Here is a 14,290-nt window from a genome sequence, read left to right on the forward strand (position 1 = left end):
CTCGGGAGGCTGAGGCAGGAGAATTGCTTGAATCTGGGAGGCGGAGGTTGCAGTGAGCTAAGATCGTGCCATTGCACTCCAGCCTGGGCAACAAGAATAGAACTCTGCCAAAAAAACAAAAAAAAAAAAAACAAAGAAGTTTGTAATTTTCCTTGGGATAAAGCCAGCAAGCTAACACAGATGTTCACCCAATAACCATGTAAAGTTAAGATAAACTATGTGACTGGCTGGGTGTGGTGGCTCACACCTGTAATCCCAGCACTTTGGGAGGCCAAGGAGGGTAGATCACTTGAGGTCAAGAGTTTGAGACCAGCCTGGCCAACATGGTGAAACCCCGTCTCTACTGAAAATACAAAAATTAGCTGGGCGTGGTGGCACACACCTGTAATCCCAGCTGCTTGGGAGGCTGGGGCAGCAGAATCGCTTGAACCTGGGAAGTGGAGGTTGCAGTGAGCTGAGATTGTGCCACTGCACTCCAGCCTGGGCAACAGAGCAAGACTGTGTCTCAAAAAAAAAAAAAAAAAAAAAAAGATAAACTATATGTGACAAGTCCTCTTACTTGAGGACTCGTTATTGTTTATCTTGAAAACGTGTATGTAATGGGTTGTATGCGCTTGGCTATACAAAAAAGTAAGATTTCCTCCCTTCTTTGCAAGCTCTTAGCAGAGATCACCTGTCATGTACATCACATTCTGGTTGAATGCTTATTCAATAATAAAATTGTTTTCTTTCTCAACTACCTTGAGGGAGAGGATGGGGTTTTTTTTGTTGTTGTTTTTGTTTTGTTTGTTTTTGAGACGGAGTTTCGCTCATTGCCCAGGCTGGAGTACAATGGCGCAATCTCAGCTCACTGCAACCTCCGCCTCCCAAGTTCAAGTGATTCTTCTGCCTCAGCCTCCCAAGTAGCTGGGATTACAGGCATGTGCCACCACATCTGGCTAATTTTGTATTTTTAGTAGAGATGGGGTTTCACCATGTTGGTCAGGCTGGCGTCAAACTCCTGACCTCAGATGATCCACCCGCCTCAGCCTCCCAAAGTGTTGGGAATACAGGCGTGAGCCACCGCGCCCGGCCGAGTTGGGGTTTTAAGAGTTCTTAAGCTTGTCCCTCTCCCAGCTCAAGTGGCTTAATGGCGTTCTTTCCCACACACACCTTTCTGTTCCTTCACCTGCGCAAGTTTGAGGACCATGCTAGTCTGGTCCTAACTGCCCCAACTACCAGCCTGGGCTAGCACCCGACATGAAGTCCTGTAGGCGACCTGCCCCTTTAAGAGCACCCCCCTCCTTCAGCTCCTCCCTCAGGCCTGGTGGCCGGATTTCCCAGTTGGGGCCCAGCCCTTTAAAGCCATCGCTCCTTCTTTCTGGCCGGATGTGTGCTGAGACCCAGAGTCACCCAGGGGTCTCCGTCACGTGCCAGGAGTAGGCAGAAGTGGGCTGTGACAGGTGCATGTGGGCATGGACCCCACAGCCTGGGGCTCAGGAGGGACAAGGAGCTGGGACAGGGTGGATCCCGAGAGAAAGCAAAGCCACTCGGGAGTGGGCAAGAGATACCGTTACGCAGCTGCTGTGTGCCCGACCGACCCCGTCCGAAACCCTTCCTGTACCTTCCCTTCCTCTACCTTCTTTTCTCCCTTTTTTTTTCTTTTCTCTCTTTTTTTTTTTTTTTTTTTTTTTTTGACAGGGTCTCACTCTGTTGCCCAAGCTGGAGTGCAGTGGCACGATCTTGGCTCACTGTAGCCTTGACATCCTGGGCTCAAGGGATCCTCCCATCTCAGCCTCCCAAGTAGTTGCGACTATGGGTGTGACACCACGCTGGGCTAGTTTTTCAATTTTTTGTAGAGATGGAGTCTCCCTATGTTGCTCAGGCCGGTTGCAAACTCCTGGGCTCAAGTGATTCTCCTGCCTCAGCCTCCCAAAGTGCTGGGATTACAGATGATAGCCACCTCACCCGGCCCACCCCTACCTTCTGAAAGAGGCATTCTTATTCTTATTCCCATTTTGCAGATCAGGAAACAGAGCTCAGTGCAGCCCACTAAATTGCTCAGGGCCCTACAGCTAACAAGCGGCAGAGGCAGGATCTGCACTCAGGTCAGTGGGACTCCAAAGCTTTGATAGTCTCTCCTTTGCATCACCTGCCCCACAGGGTCCTGCCTTCTTCCCAATTTCATTTTTCCTTGGTTTTCCTGTATGCAGTAGAGCGTGGGAGGAGAAATGGATAATTGCTGCATGCCCCCATATCTCGGTTCCTTCCTCTTCCCAGGAGCTGCTTGGAGATGCTGCTGTGGCCACTCCTGCTGCTGCTGCTGCTGCTGCCAACATTGGCCCTGCTCAGGCAGCAGCGGTCCCAGGATGCCAGGCTGTCCTGGCTTGCTGGCCTCCAGCACCGAGTGGCATGGGGGGCCCTGGTCTGGGCAGCCACCTGGCAGCGGCGGAGGCTGGAGCAGAGCACGCTCCACGTGCACCAGAGCCAGCAGCAGGCCCTGAGGTGGTGTCTACAGGGAGCCCAGCGCCCCCACTGTTCCCTCAGAAGGAGCACAGGTGTGTTTCCCAGGGTCTGGGGAGGTGACCCAAAGAGAAAGAAACCCCACAGGACCGTCAGATTCCAGAGCCTGATGGCCCCCTTACCTCCTCCACTGCCAACGGAGTGGCCTGACCCAGAGACCCAGGACTGGCTTTCTTGTCCAAGATGAATTTCCCATGCTGGGTCCTTACATCCTCTCTACCCCAGGCCTATTCTCGGTTCCTCCCTCAAGGGTCTCACCAGTCTTGCCTGAAACTCTTGGGAAACTGGCTTCCTGAGGCGTTTCTGTTGTCATTGGGGCTATAGACATAAGCACCTTCCGGAATCATCTCCCTCTGACCAAGGCCAGCCAGACCCAGGAGGAAGAGAGTGGAGAGCAGCCACTGCCCCCGACCTCAAACCAGGACCTTGGGGAGGCCTCTCTGCAGGTAATCTAGGATGGCCACAGCCCAGTCCCACCAGAGACCTCTGACTTGCAGCCAAACCCTCCAGTCATGGTGGGCAAAGAACCCTCAAATGGGGGCTCTGGGTCTGGCTCTGACACCAGACCAACATTCTCTCTTTCCTCCTCCAGGCCACCTTGCTGGGTCTGGTAGCCCTAAACAAGGCCTACCCAGAAGTGCTGGCTCAGGGACGCACTGCCCGTGTGACCCTTACATCCCCTTGGCCCCGACCCCTGCCTTGGCCTGGGAATACCCTGGGCCAGATGGGCACCCCTGGAACCAAGGACCCTAGGGCCCTGCTGCTGGACGCACTGAGGTCCCCAGGGCTGAGGGCACTGGAGGCTGGGACGGCTGTCGAACTTCTGGATGTTTTCTTGGGCCTGGAGACTGATGGTGAAGAGCTAGCTGGGGCGATAGCTGCCGGGAACCCTGGAGCGCCTCTCCGTGAACGGGCAGCTGAGGTCCGGGAGGCCCTAGAGCAGGGGCCACGGGGACTGGCCCTTCGGCTCTGGCCAAAGCTGCAGGTGGTGGTGACTCTGGATGCAGGAGGCCAGGCCGAGGCTGTGGCTGCCCTCGGGGCCTTGTGGTGCCAAGGACTAGCCTTCTTCTCTCCTGCTTATGCTGCCTTGGGAGGTCAGTGGGACTCAAGGGCAGTGAGGTGGGGGCAACGGTCAGTGGTCACATGACAAGCAGCCATGCATTGGGCCCTACATAATCATCTCATTTAATCCTCCCCAACAAGCTGCATGCTAGGGCCAGCAGCCTCCTTTTACAAGTGAAGAAATTCAGGCTCTCTAGGTTAAGAGTCTTGTAGCTGGGTGCAGTGGCTCACGCCTGTAATCCCAGCACTTTGGGAGGCCAAGGTGGATGGATCGCTGAGGTCAGGAGTTCCAGACCAGCCTGGCCAACATGGCGAAACCCCATCTCTACTAAAAATACAAAAACTAGCGGGGTATGGTGGTGCACGCCTATAATCCCAGCTACCTGGGAGGCTGAGGCAGGAGGATTGCTTAAACCTTGGAGGCAGAAGTTATAGTGAGCTGAGATCGCGCCATTGCACTCCAGCCTGGGTGACAGAGCAAGACCCTGTCTCAAAAAAAAAAAAAAAAAAGGCCGGGGCAGTGGCTCACGCGTGTAATCCCAGCACTTTGGGAGAGGCTGAGGTGGGTGGATCACCTGAAGTTAGGAGTTCAAGACCAGCCTGGCCAATGTGGTAAAACCCTGTCTCTACTAAAAATACAAAAATTAGCCAGGTGTGGTGGCAGGCGCCTGTAATCTCAGCTACTCAGGAGGCTCAGGCAGGAGAATCACTTGAACCCAGGAATCACTGAATCACTGAGCCGAGATCGCACCACTGCACTCCAGCCCAGGTGACAGAGCGAGACTCTGTCTCCAAGAAAAAAGAGTCTTGCACAAATTCATGTGGCACCAGGATTCACTCCCAAGTCTGCCCCCTCCAGGACCACAGCACTCTGCCTCTTTCCAGTGAGGGCCTAAGAGGCAGCCCGCTGAGGCTGGGGGAGCCAGGAAGGATGCGGTGGAAGGGCAGCAGGAGGATCAGGTGCTCAGAGGATCAGGCCTGGGATCCAGGAGGGGCTATTGCCTGGCAGAAAGCAATGGCACCAGCAGACGCTGAGGAGGCTGCTTTGCTTCCACAGGGGTGCTGGGCCTAAACCTACAGCCAGAGCAGCCCCATGGGCTCTACCTTCTGCCCCCTGGGGCCCCCTTTATCGAGCTGCTCCCAGTCAAGGAAGGCACCCAGGAGGAAGCTGCCTCCACCCTCCTTTTGGCCGAGGCCCAGCAGGGCAAGGAGTATGAGCTGGTGCTGACGGACCGCGCCAGCCTCACCAGGTGATCAGCTGCACAGCCCCTGCTACCTGGGGCTCTATGGGACCGTGCTGGGGGCCTGGGGCATGAGCTCAGAAGCCCTTGGGCCTGACCTCACTCCCACTTGCACCCCATCAGGTGCCGCCTGGGTGATGTGGTGCGAGTGGTTGGTGCCTACAATCAGTGTCCAGTCGTCAGGTTCATCTGCAGGTAGGTGACCCCGGGGAGCTGAAGGGCCATCCTTGTGTCCTGGGCTCCACTGCCTCTCCCTTCCTCCTCTTCAGGCTGGACCAGACCCTGAGTGTGCGAGGGGAAGATATTGGTGAAGACCTGTTCTCTGAGGCCCTGGGCCGGGCAGTGGGGCAGTGGGCGGGGGCCAAGCTGCTGGACCATGGCTGTGTGGAGAGCAGCATTCTGGGTGAGCTTCCCCACCGGCTCCTGCCTACCATCCTTGAGCTACCCTTCAACCCCTACCTCCCCTGCCAGGGGACTGCTAGGAAAGAGATAAGACTCAGCCTCCTTTACCACTCCTACAAAAGTCCTTCTCTGCATCTAACTCTCATCCATCCTGCTGCAGTCTCTACCCATTTTCTTCCTGATCTGTCTCCTATTTAGGATCAAGCTCTAGGTTCCTCTCCATTTACCCCACTCCCCACCAAGAAACTCTTTTTTCCCTATGAATCTCAGAGTGGGGAAGAACAGATAGGGCAGAGGACACTAGACTTGGCAGCTGCCCATTCACCAGAAGTATGTGTGCACATGGGGTCTATTCACAGATTCCTCTGCGGGCTCTGCTCCCCACTACGAGGTGTTTGTGGCGCTGAGGGGGCTGAGGAATCTGTCAGAGGAAAATCGAGACAAGGTAAAGGAGACGAGGACAGGGTCTGACTGTAGACCCCTTCACTCTGCACACTCCCAGGGTGCCATGGAGATCAGGGCTGATGGGAAGGAGAGGGGTGGCGGAGGAGAAGCTCCCTGGGGCTCTGGGAGGGGAGGGCTAAGTCCCACAGACACACACCTGTCCACACAAAACTTCTAAACACATGTAGCCTGGGCACAGCCACACACGCCTCGTGTGCACACTCACAGTCACACACCAGCTCACTCAGGCCGTTCTGTTCCCAGCTGGACCACTGCCTTCAGGAAGTCTCTCCCCGCTACAAGTCCCTGCGGTTCTGGGGCAGCGTGGGCCCTGCCAGAGTCCACCTGGTGGGGCAGGGAGCCTTCCGAGCACTCCGGGCAGCCCTCGCTGCCTGCCCCTCCTCCCCCTTCCCCCCTGCGATGCCCCGGGTCCTTCGGCACAGGCACCTGGCCCAGTGTCTGCAGGAGAGGGTGGTGTCCTGAGTCAAGTCCTGCCCCACCGCCCAGCTCCCCCCCAGAGGCCACCTCGCCCCTCCCTCTGGGACCTCTCCGGATGGGGAGTCCTTGGCCAGGGTCTCTGACTCTGTGTCACCTGACATTTGCCCATGAGAGCCGCTGGGCCTTAGAGAGGCCTTGGCCCAGCTGACCGGTTCTGAAGTATGGGCCTCCGGGGTTAGCAGATGCCAGCAGTGCCTGCCCGTGTCCCCGTGTCCCGGCATGAAGGACACTGCTAGAGAGTTACCATGCACACCGATGGTTTCCTGTATCACAGCCCAAAGAGGTTCTCTGGTGGCCACAGCCGTGTGCTCAGTCAGTGCACTGGGCAAGCTAGAAGTGTTGGGGGGTTAATGTCCCCAGGAGCAGCAACCCTGAGTCAATAAGGAGCAGGACCTCAGCTTCATTGTCCTTGAGCAGGACAATTCTGAAGTGTATTCTACATAAACTCTCAGAGGATGCCCAGCAGGATGGAGTCCCAGTTGCCCGCAGCAGTAACCCACTCATTCATGTACTTCCTGCGGGGGCTCCTCCCTTCCCTCTCTTCCCCACTCCCCCACCTTGGGCTTCCTGGGATGGCTCCCAAATAAACCTCTTGCACCCAGATTCTTGCCTCAGGGTCTGCTTTGGGGAAACGGGAGTGGACCCCGGCCCAGCCATTCCCCCACTGAGCTCCAGGACTTTCCCCCAACATTCTGCTCTGGGCCTGGCAAGGCTGCATGTGCACACAGGAGCCTTGGAGGACTCGTGGCACATCCTAGGCCAGCACCCACAAACCACTTCTGCGGTGGGGAAGGGAGAGCTATTACTTCACATCATAAGGCATCGCCGCAGGAAGCAACTCCGGAGACCATCTGGGTTCACTGTTCCATACTAATGAGGAAACGCAGCCTCCACAAGGTTGTAGAGGCTAAAATAAAAGAAAGAAAGAAACTGGGCTAGATTTTGGCTTCCTTCCCTCCCACTGCCTGGACTGGAGTTTTAAGGTTTTCCATCTTGGAGGCTGATGGGAGGGGCAGACCTCAGCTCCTCCTCAGTAGAGGCAGCACTGGATCCAGATGCCTCTGAATAGCTTCTCCATTCCATGTCCCACACCCAGGTCCTGGCTGCATACCCACCCGGCCCCCACCTCCGCCTGTCACTCCATCCTGTTAAAATCTTCCTGTGAAGCTGGGCACAGTGGCATGGGCCTATAGTCCCAGCTACTCAAGAGGCTGCGGTGGAAGGATGGTTCATGCCCAGGAGTTCAAGACCAGCCTGGGCAACACAGCGAGACCATCTCGGGAAAAAAAAAAAAAAAAAAAAAAAACCTCCCATGGTGGCCCCCATCGCCCACAGGATTAAGACCAATCAACTTGGCCTATTAGACCCTTTGACCTTGGCCCTCACCTACATGTGCAGCTACCTCTCTCCCCTTGCTTGAAAGAAGGCCTGGACTAAGGACCACGCCTCACCTCCCATCTAAGGGTTGTTAAGCACTGTCAACTCCAGGAGTTTGCTCAAGTTGTCCCTTCTATGTAATGCCCTCTATCCCGCTGCCCCTGATGTAAACTAGCTTTCATGCAAGGCCTTTGAGGACCCCCTACCAGGCCCACCCCAGGCAGAGTGACTGGCTCAGCTTTGCTCATGTGGGCAGTAGTCCTCTCCTTCACTGAACTATCATTATGCCTGAACTGCCTCCCACCTGGAATGATGAGTTCCTTGGAAACTGGGCTAGATCCTGTGCACAACTGCCCCCATGCCCAGTGCCTGGTGTGGCATGCAGCAGGAGCTCAATAAAGAGGTTGTAGGCCAGGTGCCATGGCTCATGCCTGTAATCCCAGCACTTTAGGAGGCCGAGGCAGTCAGATCACCTGAGGTCAGGAGTTCAAGACCAGCCTGGCCAACATGGTGAAACTGTGTTTCTACTAAAAATACAAAAAATTAGCTGGGCATGGTGGCGTGCACCTGTAAACCCAGCTACTTGGGAGGCTGAGGCAGGAGAATTGCTTGAACCCAGGAGGCAGAGGTTGCAATGAGCCAATATCGTGCCTTTGCACTCTAGCTTTGGCAACAAGAGTGAAACTCTATCTCCAAAAAAAAAAAAATAGGTTGTGAATAAGAAGCTTGGGCCTGGAGATGACATGTGTTCTTCAATGCATGGTGGCTCACTCCGTGTTGACTGTAGAGTGGGACTACATTCCTCCCCTCCAGGTAGCCTGAGCCAGGGAGAAAGCTGGGGAGGTAGAAGCTTTCTATCAGCCTCTGGTAGAAACTGAGTTTGGTCAGGCACAGTAGCTCAAACCTGTAATCCTAGCAGTTTGGGAAGCTGAAGGGGGAGGATGGCTTGAGCCAGGGATTTGAGACCAGCCTGGGAGTCCCAGTCTCTACAAACAAATTTAAATATTAGCCAGGGATTGTGGCACGCATCTGTGTGGTCCCAGCTACTTGGGTGGCTGAGGTGAGAGCATTGCTTGAGCCGTGGCATTTGATGCTGCAGTGAGCTATGATTGTCCCACTGCACTCCAGCCTGGGTGACAGAGTGAAACCTTCTCAAGAAAGAAAATAAAGAGGGCTGGGCGTGGTAGCTCACGCCTGTAATCCCAGCACTTTGGGAGGCCGAGGCGGGCAGATCACGAGGTCAGGAGATCGAGAACATCCTGGCTAACACAGTGAAACCCCGTGTCTACTAAAAATACAAAAAATTAGCTGGGCGTGGTGGCGGGCGCCTGTAGTCCCAGCTGCTCAGGAGGCTGAGGCGGGAGAATGGCGTGAACCAGGAAGGCGGAGCTTGCAGTGAGCCGAGATCGCGCCACTGCACTCCAGCCTGGGAGACAGAGCGAGACTGTCTCAAAAAAAAAAAAAAAAAAAAAAAAAAAAGAAAGAAAAGAAAAAGAAAAGAAAATAAAGAAAGAGAGAAGGCCAGGCACGGTGGCTCATGCCTGTAATCCCAGCACTTTGGGTGGCTGAGGCAGGCGGATCACCTGAGGTCAGGAGTTCCAGACCAGCCTGACCAACATGGAGAAACCCTGTCTCTACTAAAAATACAAAATTAGCCAGGCATCGTGGCGCATGCCTGTAATCCCAGCTACTCAGGAGGCAGAGGCAGGAGAATTGCTTGAACCCTGGAGGTGGAGGTTGCAGTGAGCTGAGATTGCGCCATTGCACTCCAGCCTGGGCAACAAGAGTGAAACTCCGTCTCAAAAAAAAAAAAAAAAAAAAAGAAGAAGAAAAGAAAGAAAGAGGGAGAGAGTGAGAGAGAGAAAGAAAGAAAGAAATGCAGGAAGGAAGGAAGAAGGAAAGAAGGAAGAAAGAAAGAAAAGCGGGGGGGCCTGGTGCAGTGGCCCACGCCTGTAATCCCTACACTTTTGGAGACTGAGGTGGGTGGATCACTTGAGGTCAGGAGTTTGAGACCACCCTGGCTAACATGGTGAAACCCTGTCTCTATTAAAAATACAAAAATTAGCTGGTTGTGGTGGCGTGCGCCTGTAATTCTATTCAGGAGCTATTCAGGAGGTTGAGGCAGGAGAATCGCTTGAACCCAAGACGGAGGTTGCAGTGAGCCAAGATGACCATACCACTGCACTCCAGCCTGAGCAACAAGACCAAAATTTAGTCACACACACACACACACACACACACACACACACAGAAAAGAAAGAAAGAGAAATTGGGCTTGGTTTTGGCTTCTTACCTCCCACTGTCTAGGCTGAGTTTTCAAGGTTTTCCATCTCAGAGGCTAGTGGAAAGGGCAGAAGGGAGAAAAAAAGCTAGGGGGAGGGGGGCAGCTAAGGAGCCTTTCCATGAAGGAAGAAGGTCCTGGAGCCTGACAGTCCCCAGGAGCAGTGACAAGAAGCAGGGGAGGGAGAGGACTGCTGCTGGCTGCTCCACCCCCCACACACATAATGTGGGGTCTCGCGTCTGCCTCTCTCCCGCCCCTAATTAGCAGCTGCCACCCTCCATATTGTCCCAGGCCAGCGCCTCTTTTGTGCTCCCAGATTCCTGGGTGCAAGGTGGCCTCATTAGTGCCCGGAGACCGCCCCATCTCCAGGGAGCGGATAGACAGACAAGGGGGTGATCAGGGGCACAGTGATCCAACCCTGGCCTCTGAACGCCGCAGCGGCCATTCCTTGGGCCCAGCCTGGAGACGGCCCCCCTGCAGCAGGCTAATCTTAGACTTGCCTTTGTCTGGCCTGGGTGTGGACGCAAGTGCCTGTCAATTCCCCGCCACCTCAGAGCACTATAAACCCCAGACCCCTGGGAGTGGGTCACAATTGACAGCCTCAAGGTTCCTGGCTTTTTGAACCACCACAGACATCTCCTTTCCTGGCTACCCCACCCTGAGCGCCAGACACCATGAACCTTCCTTCCACAAAGGTAAAGATCCAGGGACGGAGGGGTGACTCACCATCCCAGAGAAGCAAAAAGAGCGCTTGCTCAGAGGGCTGGAAGAAAGGCCAAAGGTGTCTCCACTCTTGGTCTTTTCCTGGGTGTGCTCTGAGGCAGGAGCACCTGCCTTGGCTCACATTGGGTTGGGTGCTGTTTTGCTAAGAGCCTGTGTTTGCTGAGCTCTATGTGTCAGGTGCTCCGTTTGCACCTGTCATCTCTTGTCATCCTCCCAACAGCCTTGCAGAGTAGAAATTATTTCTAGTATACCCAGTTTACAGGTAAGGGAGCTGTGCCCTCTGAAAGGGCAGGAAACTGGTTCAAAGCAACGGAGTTCAGTCACTCCTGCAAGGGGGCAGGCAGATGAGAGAGCATTCTGGAGTCTTGCTAGTTCCTGATTTCCATGTGTTTCCCTGCTGTGGAGAGGAAGTTGGGGGGACTCAGTAGGGCCCGGGTTTTCCCCAAGTTTACAACTTCTGCTGCAGACAGACACTCCTGTTTTCAGGTGGAGTGGCAAGTGCCCTAGTGGTGGCACAGTGGCCTAAGTCTCCAGAGAAAAGGGGGATTCACTCTGCCCAGGGGGTCTCAAAAGGCTTCCTGGGGGAGATGCTCTGCTGGGTCTTGAAGGAGGAGCAGGGAAAGTAGGCCGATACCAGCAAGGGCGCAAAGCAAGGAGAACTAAGTGACAGCCAGAAAGGAGTGCAGGCTTGGAGGGGGCGCGGAGCCAGAGGGGCAGGTCCTGGGCGTGGGAGCTGGTGGCGGGCGCCGTGGGAAGACCCCCCAGCGCCCTGTCTCCGTCTCCCTAGGTCTCCTGGGCCGCCGTGACGCTACTGCTGCTGCTGCTGCTGCTGCCGCCCGCGCTGTTGTCCGGGGCGGCTGCACAGCCCCTGCCCGACTGCTGTCGTCAAAAGACTTGCTCTTGCCGCCTCTACGAGCTGCTGCACGGCGCGGGCAATCACGCGGCCGGCATCCTCACGCTGGGCAAGCGGAGGTCCGGGCCCCCGGGCCTCCAGGGTCGGCTGCAGCGCCTCCTGCAGGCCAGCGGCAACCACGCCGCGGGCATCCTGACCATGGGCCGCCGCGCAGGCGCAGAGCCAGCGCCGCGCCCCTGCCTCGGGCGCCGCTGTTCCGCCCCGGCCGCCGCCTCCGTCGCGCCCGGGGGACAGTCCGGGATCTGAGTCTTTCTTCGGGCCCTGTCCTGGCCCAGGCCTCTGCCCTCTGCCCACCCAGCGTCAGCCCCCAGCAAAAAGGCAATAAAGACGAGTCTCCATTCGTGTGACTAGTCTCTGTTCCTGTGCGGTCGCGTCCTGCCCATCCGGGGTGGCAAAGCGTCTTGCGGAGGACGGCTGGGCCTGGAAGCCCGGCTGTGGGGCACCAGCCTTAGCTTTTGCGTGGTTGAATCGGAAACACTCTTGGTTGGGGAGTTCCCAGTGCAAGGCCCTGGGGCACAGAGAGAACTGCACAGGTGCATGCTTGGATCGGGCCATGCGGGACTCCTACGATGCTCTGCTAGGCATTCTGTAGCGGGGACTTTACCCAGAGACGCGGAAGGGGAAGGAAAACAAGAAAGGTTGCACCGGTCGGGCGCGGTGCTCACGCCTGTAATCCCAGCACTTTGGGAGGCCAAAGCAGGAGGATCCCTTGAAGCAAGGAGTTCGAGACGAGCCTAGGCAACATAGTGAGTGAGACATCTCTCCAAAAAGTTTTTTTAATTAGCGGGGTATGGTGGGCGAGAGGATTGCTTGAGCCCAGGAGTTTGAGTTTGAGCCATAATTGGGCCACTGCACTCCAGCCTGGGCAACAGAAGGAGGCACTGTCAAAAAAAAAAAAAAGAAAGAAAGAAAGAAAAAGAAAAAAGAAAAGAAAGAAAGGAAAGAAAGGAAGGAAGGAAGGACGGAAGGAAGGAAGGCAAGCTGCATAGAGGAGCAGAATCCAGCTAGGAAGGGGTGGGAGTCAATCCTGCTGAAAAGGCAGGGAATTTGAACTTCAACAATGAGTCATCCAGAATGGCTGCATCATGGGGTATAGGGTGTGGGGAGTGGAGAGGCTCAGGAAGGGACACGGTTACAGTCAGTGCAGCACAGCTCGCAAAGGCTCTCACAAATCATCAGGCTTTGCACTTTATCTTGTAGGTAACAGAGTCATGGGACATTCTTAAGCAGGGGCAGTACAAGATTTTACTGCAACTCCAGCCAAAGACACCTGTTACTGGTGTTCCCAAAATCCATATGTTGAAGTCCTTACCCGTGGCACTTCAGAATGTGGCTGTATTTGGAAATAAGGTCCTTCCAGATGCAATTAGTTAAGATGAGGTCATACTAGAGTAGGGTGGGCCTCTAATCCACTGTGACTGGCGTCCTTATGAAAAAGGGAATTGGAACACAGAAACACACACAGGGAGAACCCATGTGAACATGAAGGTAGAGATTGGCTCCTACAAGCCAAGGAACACCAAAAATTGCCAGCACCCCCACCCCCAGAAGATAGGGGAGAGGCATGCAACAGATTCTCCCTCACAGCCTTCAGAAGGAACCAACGCTGCCTTCACCTGACCTTGCTTGGACTTCTAGCATCCAGAACTGTGAGACAATAGGTTTCTGTTGTTTGAGCCACTCACTTTGTGGTACTTTGTTATGGCAGTCCTAGGAAACTAATATAACATCCAAAAGTAGAGACACAGGCTAGGCTCCATGGCTCATGCCTGTAATCCCAGCACTTTGGGAGGCTGAGGCGGGCGGATCACTTGAGGTCAGGAGTTCAAGACCAGCCTGGAAAACATGGCGAAACCCCATCTCTACTAAAAATACAAAAATTAGCCGGGCATTGTAATGCACGCCTGTGATCCCAGCTACTAGGGAGGCTGAGGCGGGAGAATTGCTTGAACCCAGGAGGCAGAGGTTGCAGTGAGCTGAGGTCATGCCACTGCACTCCAGCCTGGGCAACAGAGCAAGACTCCGTCTCAAAAACAACAAGAACAAGAACAACAAGAACAACAACAACAACAAAAGTAGAGACACAGAAAAATGTGGCACTTCTTAGCAATCTAACATCCCAGATAATACCTAGCTCAGAGGGTGGGGAGAATTTAGCCTGCCCTCCTTGCCCATAGGGTTCCCACTTTCACTGCTTCAGCTGTTTTGTCGTGGGAAGCAGCCACCCTCAGCCACAGAACTCAGCTGCCTCAATTTTCTGCATAGGTAGTGAGAAAGTCCTGTGTCTAGTCTCACTTTGGTCCCTCTTGCTGCTGTACTGGTTCCATCTTGGAGAAGTTAGAGGTCAAAGTTCACATGTGCATCCTTGGAGATTTGCAAGCCATGACTCTGCCCACCTCGAAACTATCTTTTTCAGAGGTAGTTTCTCCCAAACTTGCCTCCAGACTCTCTTCCACTTGAAGGGCAGCAGAGAGGAGGATTAAGACAGTAGGAAGAGGGAAAACAGGCAGGCAACTGCCCTTCAAGACACTTATTTTGTACCAAAGACATGCATTATGGTATTACATTCTCACGGTAACTGCATCAGGTAAGAATTATCAGCTCCATTTTACAGATGAGGAAAGTGAGCTTGGAGAGGATATCACACGATTCGTGTCTAGAGCTGGGACTCTACCTGGTGGACTCCAAAGCTCTTTTCATTCCACCACGCTGTGTCTCAGTAGGCAGAGTTCGCCAGGGTGTCTTGGGAAAACTGAGGCAGGAGGTAAGAATGGTGCTTTCTAGAGTTGGGGTTTCAAGCCTTCCCATTGTCCATTCTCTACCAGCAAACTAGCCTCTTAACCCTTG

At 54.6% G+C, this 14,290-nt stretch overlaps 2 protein-coding genes across 3 annotated transcripts; both read left to right on the top strand.

Annotated features, from left to right (window-relative positions):
- Nucleotides 1-1,295: 1,295 nt before the first annotated feature.
- On the top strand, nucleotides 1,296-6,752 carry GHDC (GH3 domain containing). 2 transcript variants are annotated; one of them, XM_001166540.7, is made up of 10 exons: nucleotides 1,296-1,442; nucleotides 2,004-2,087; nucleotides 2,260-2,537; nucleotides 2,827-2,948; nucleotides 3,095-3,596; nucleotides 4,622-4,814; nucleotides 4,929-5,000; nucleotides 5,075-5,208; nucleotides 5,567-5,652; nucleotides 5,916-6,752. In XM_001166540.7, exons 3-10 carry the CDS (start codon nucleotides 2,273-2,275, stop codon nucleotides 6,132-6,134), a joined length of 1,593 nt encoding a protein of 530 aa, XP_001166540.3. In that variant the 5' UTR covers nucleotides 1,296-1,442; nucleotides 2,004-2,087; nucleotides 2,260-2,272; the 3' UTR covers nucleotides 6,135-6,752. The 2 variants fall into 2 exon arrangements, with proteins under 2 accessions (XP_001166540.3, XP_024206070.2); XM_024350302.3 differs by having other exon boundaries at nucleotides 1,322-1,442; nucleotides 5,478-5,652.
- A 3,633-nt stretch (nucleotides 6,753-10,385) lies between these two features.
- Nucleotides 10,386-11,816, top strand: HCRT (hypocretin neuropeptide precursor). Its single transcript, XM_001166578.6, has 2 exons — nucleotides 10,386-10,502; nucleotides 11,318-11,816. The coding sequence occupies exons 1-2, from the start codon at nucleotides 10,482-10,484 to the stop codon at nucleotides 11,687-11,689; spliced, it is 393 nt and encodes a 130-aa protein (XP_001166578.1). The 5' UTR covers nucleotides 10,386-10,481; the 3' UTR covers nucleotides 11,690-11,816.
- The last annotated feature ends 2,474 nt before the right edge of the window (nucleotides 11,817-14,290 follow it).

This window comes from Pan troglodytes, chromosome 19 (genome assembly GCF_028858775.2).
Source record: "Pan troglodytes isolate AG18354 chromosome 19, NHGRI_mPanTro3-v2.0_pri, whole genome shotgun sequence".
NCBI classification, from domain to species: Eukaryota; Metazoa; Chordata; class Mammalia; order Primates; family Hominidae; genus Pan; species Pan troglodytes.

Coding starts and splice junctions, on each gene's coding strand:
- GHDC (XM_001166540.7), top strand. CDS start 2,273: ATGCTGCTGTGGCCACTCCTGCTGCTGCTGCTGCTGCTGCCAACATTG. Junction 2,538..2,826: donor TTCCCTCAGAAGGAGCACAG/GTGTGTTTCCCA, acceptor TTGGGGCTATAG/ACATAAGCACCTTCCGGAAT. Junction 5,653..5,915: donor CAGAGGAAAATCGAGACAAG/GTAAAGGAGACG, acceptor TTCTGTTCCCAG/CTGGACCACTGCCTTCAGGA.
- HCRT (XM_001166578.6), top strand. CDS start 10,482: ATGAACCTTCCTTCCACAAAG. Junction 10,503..11,317: donor TGAACCTTCCTTCCACAAAG/GTAAAGATCCAG, acceptor CCGTCTCCCTAG/GTCTCCTGGGCCGCCGTGAC.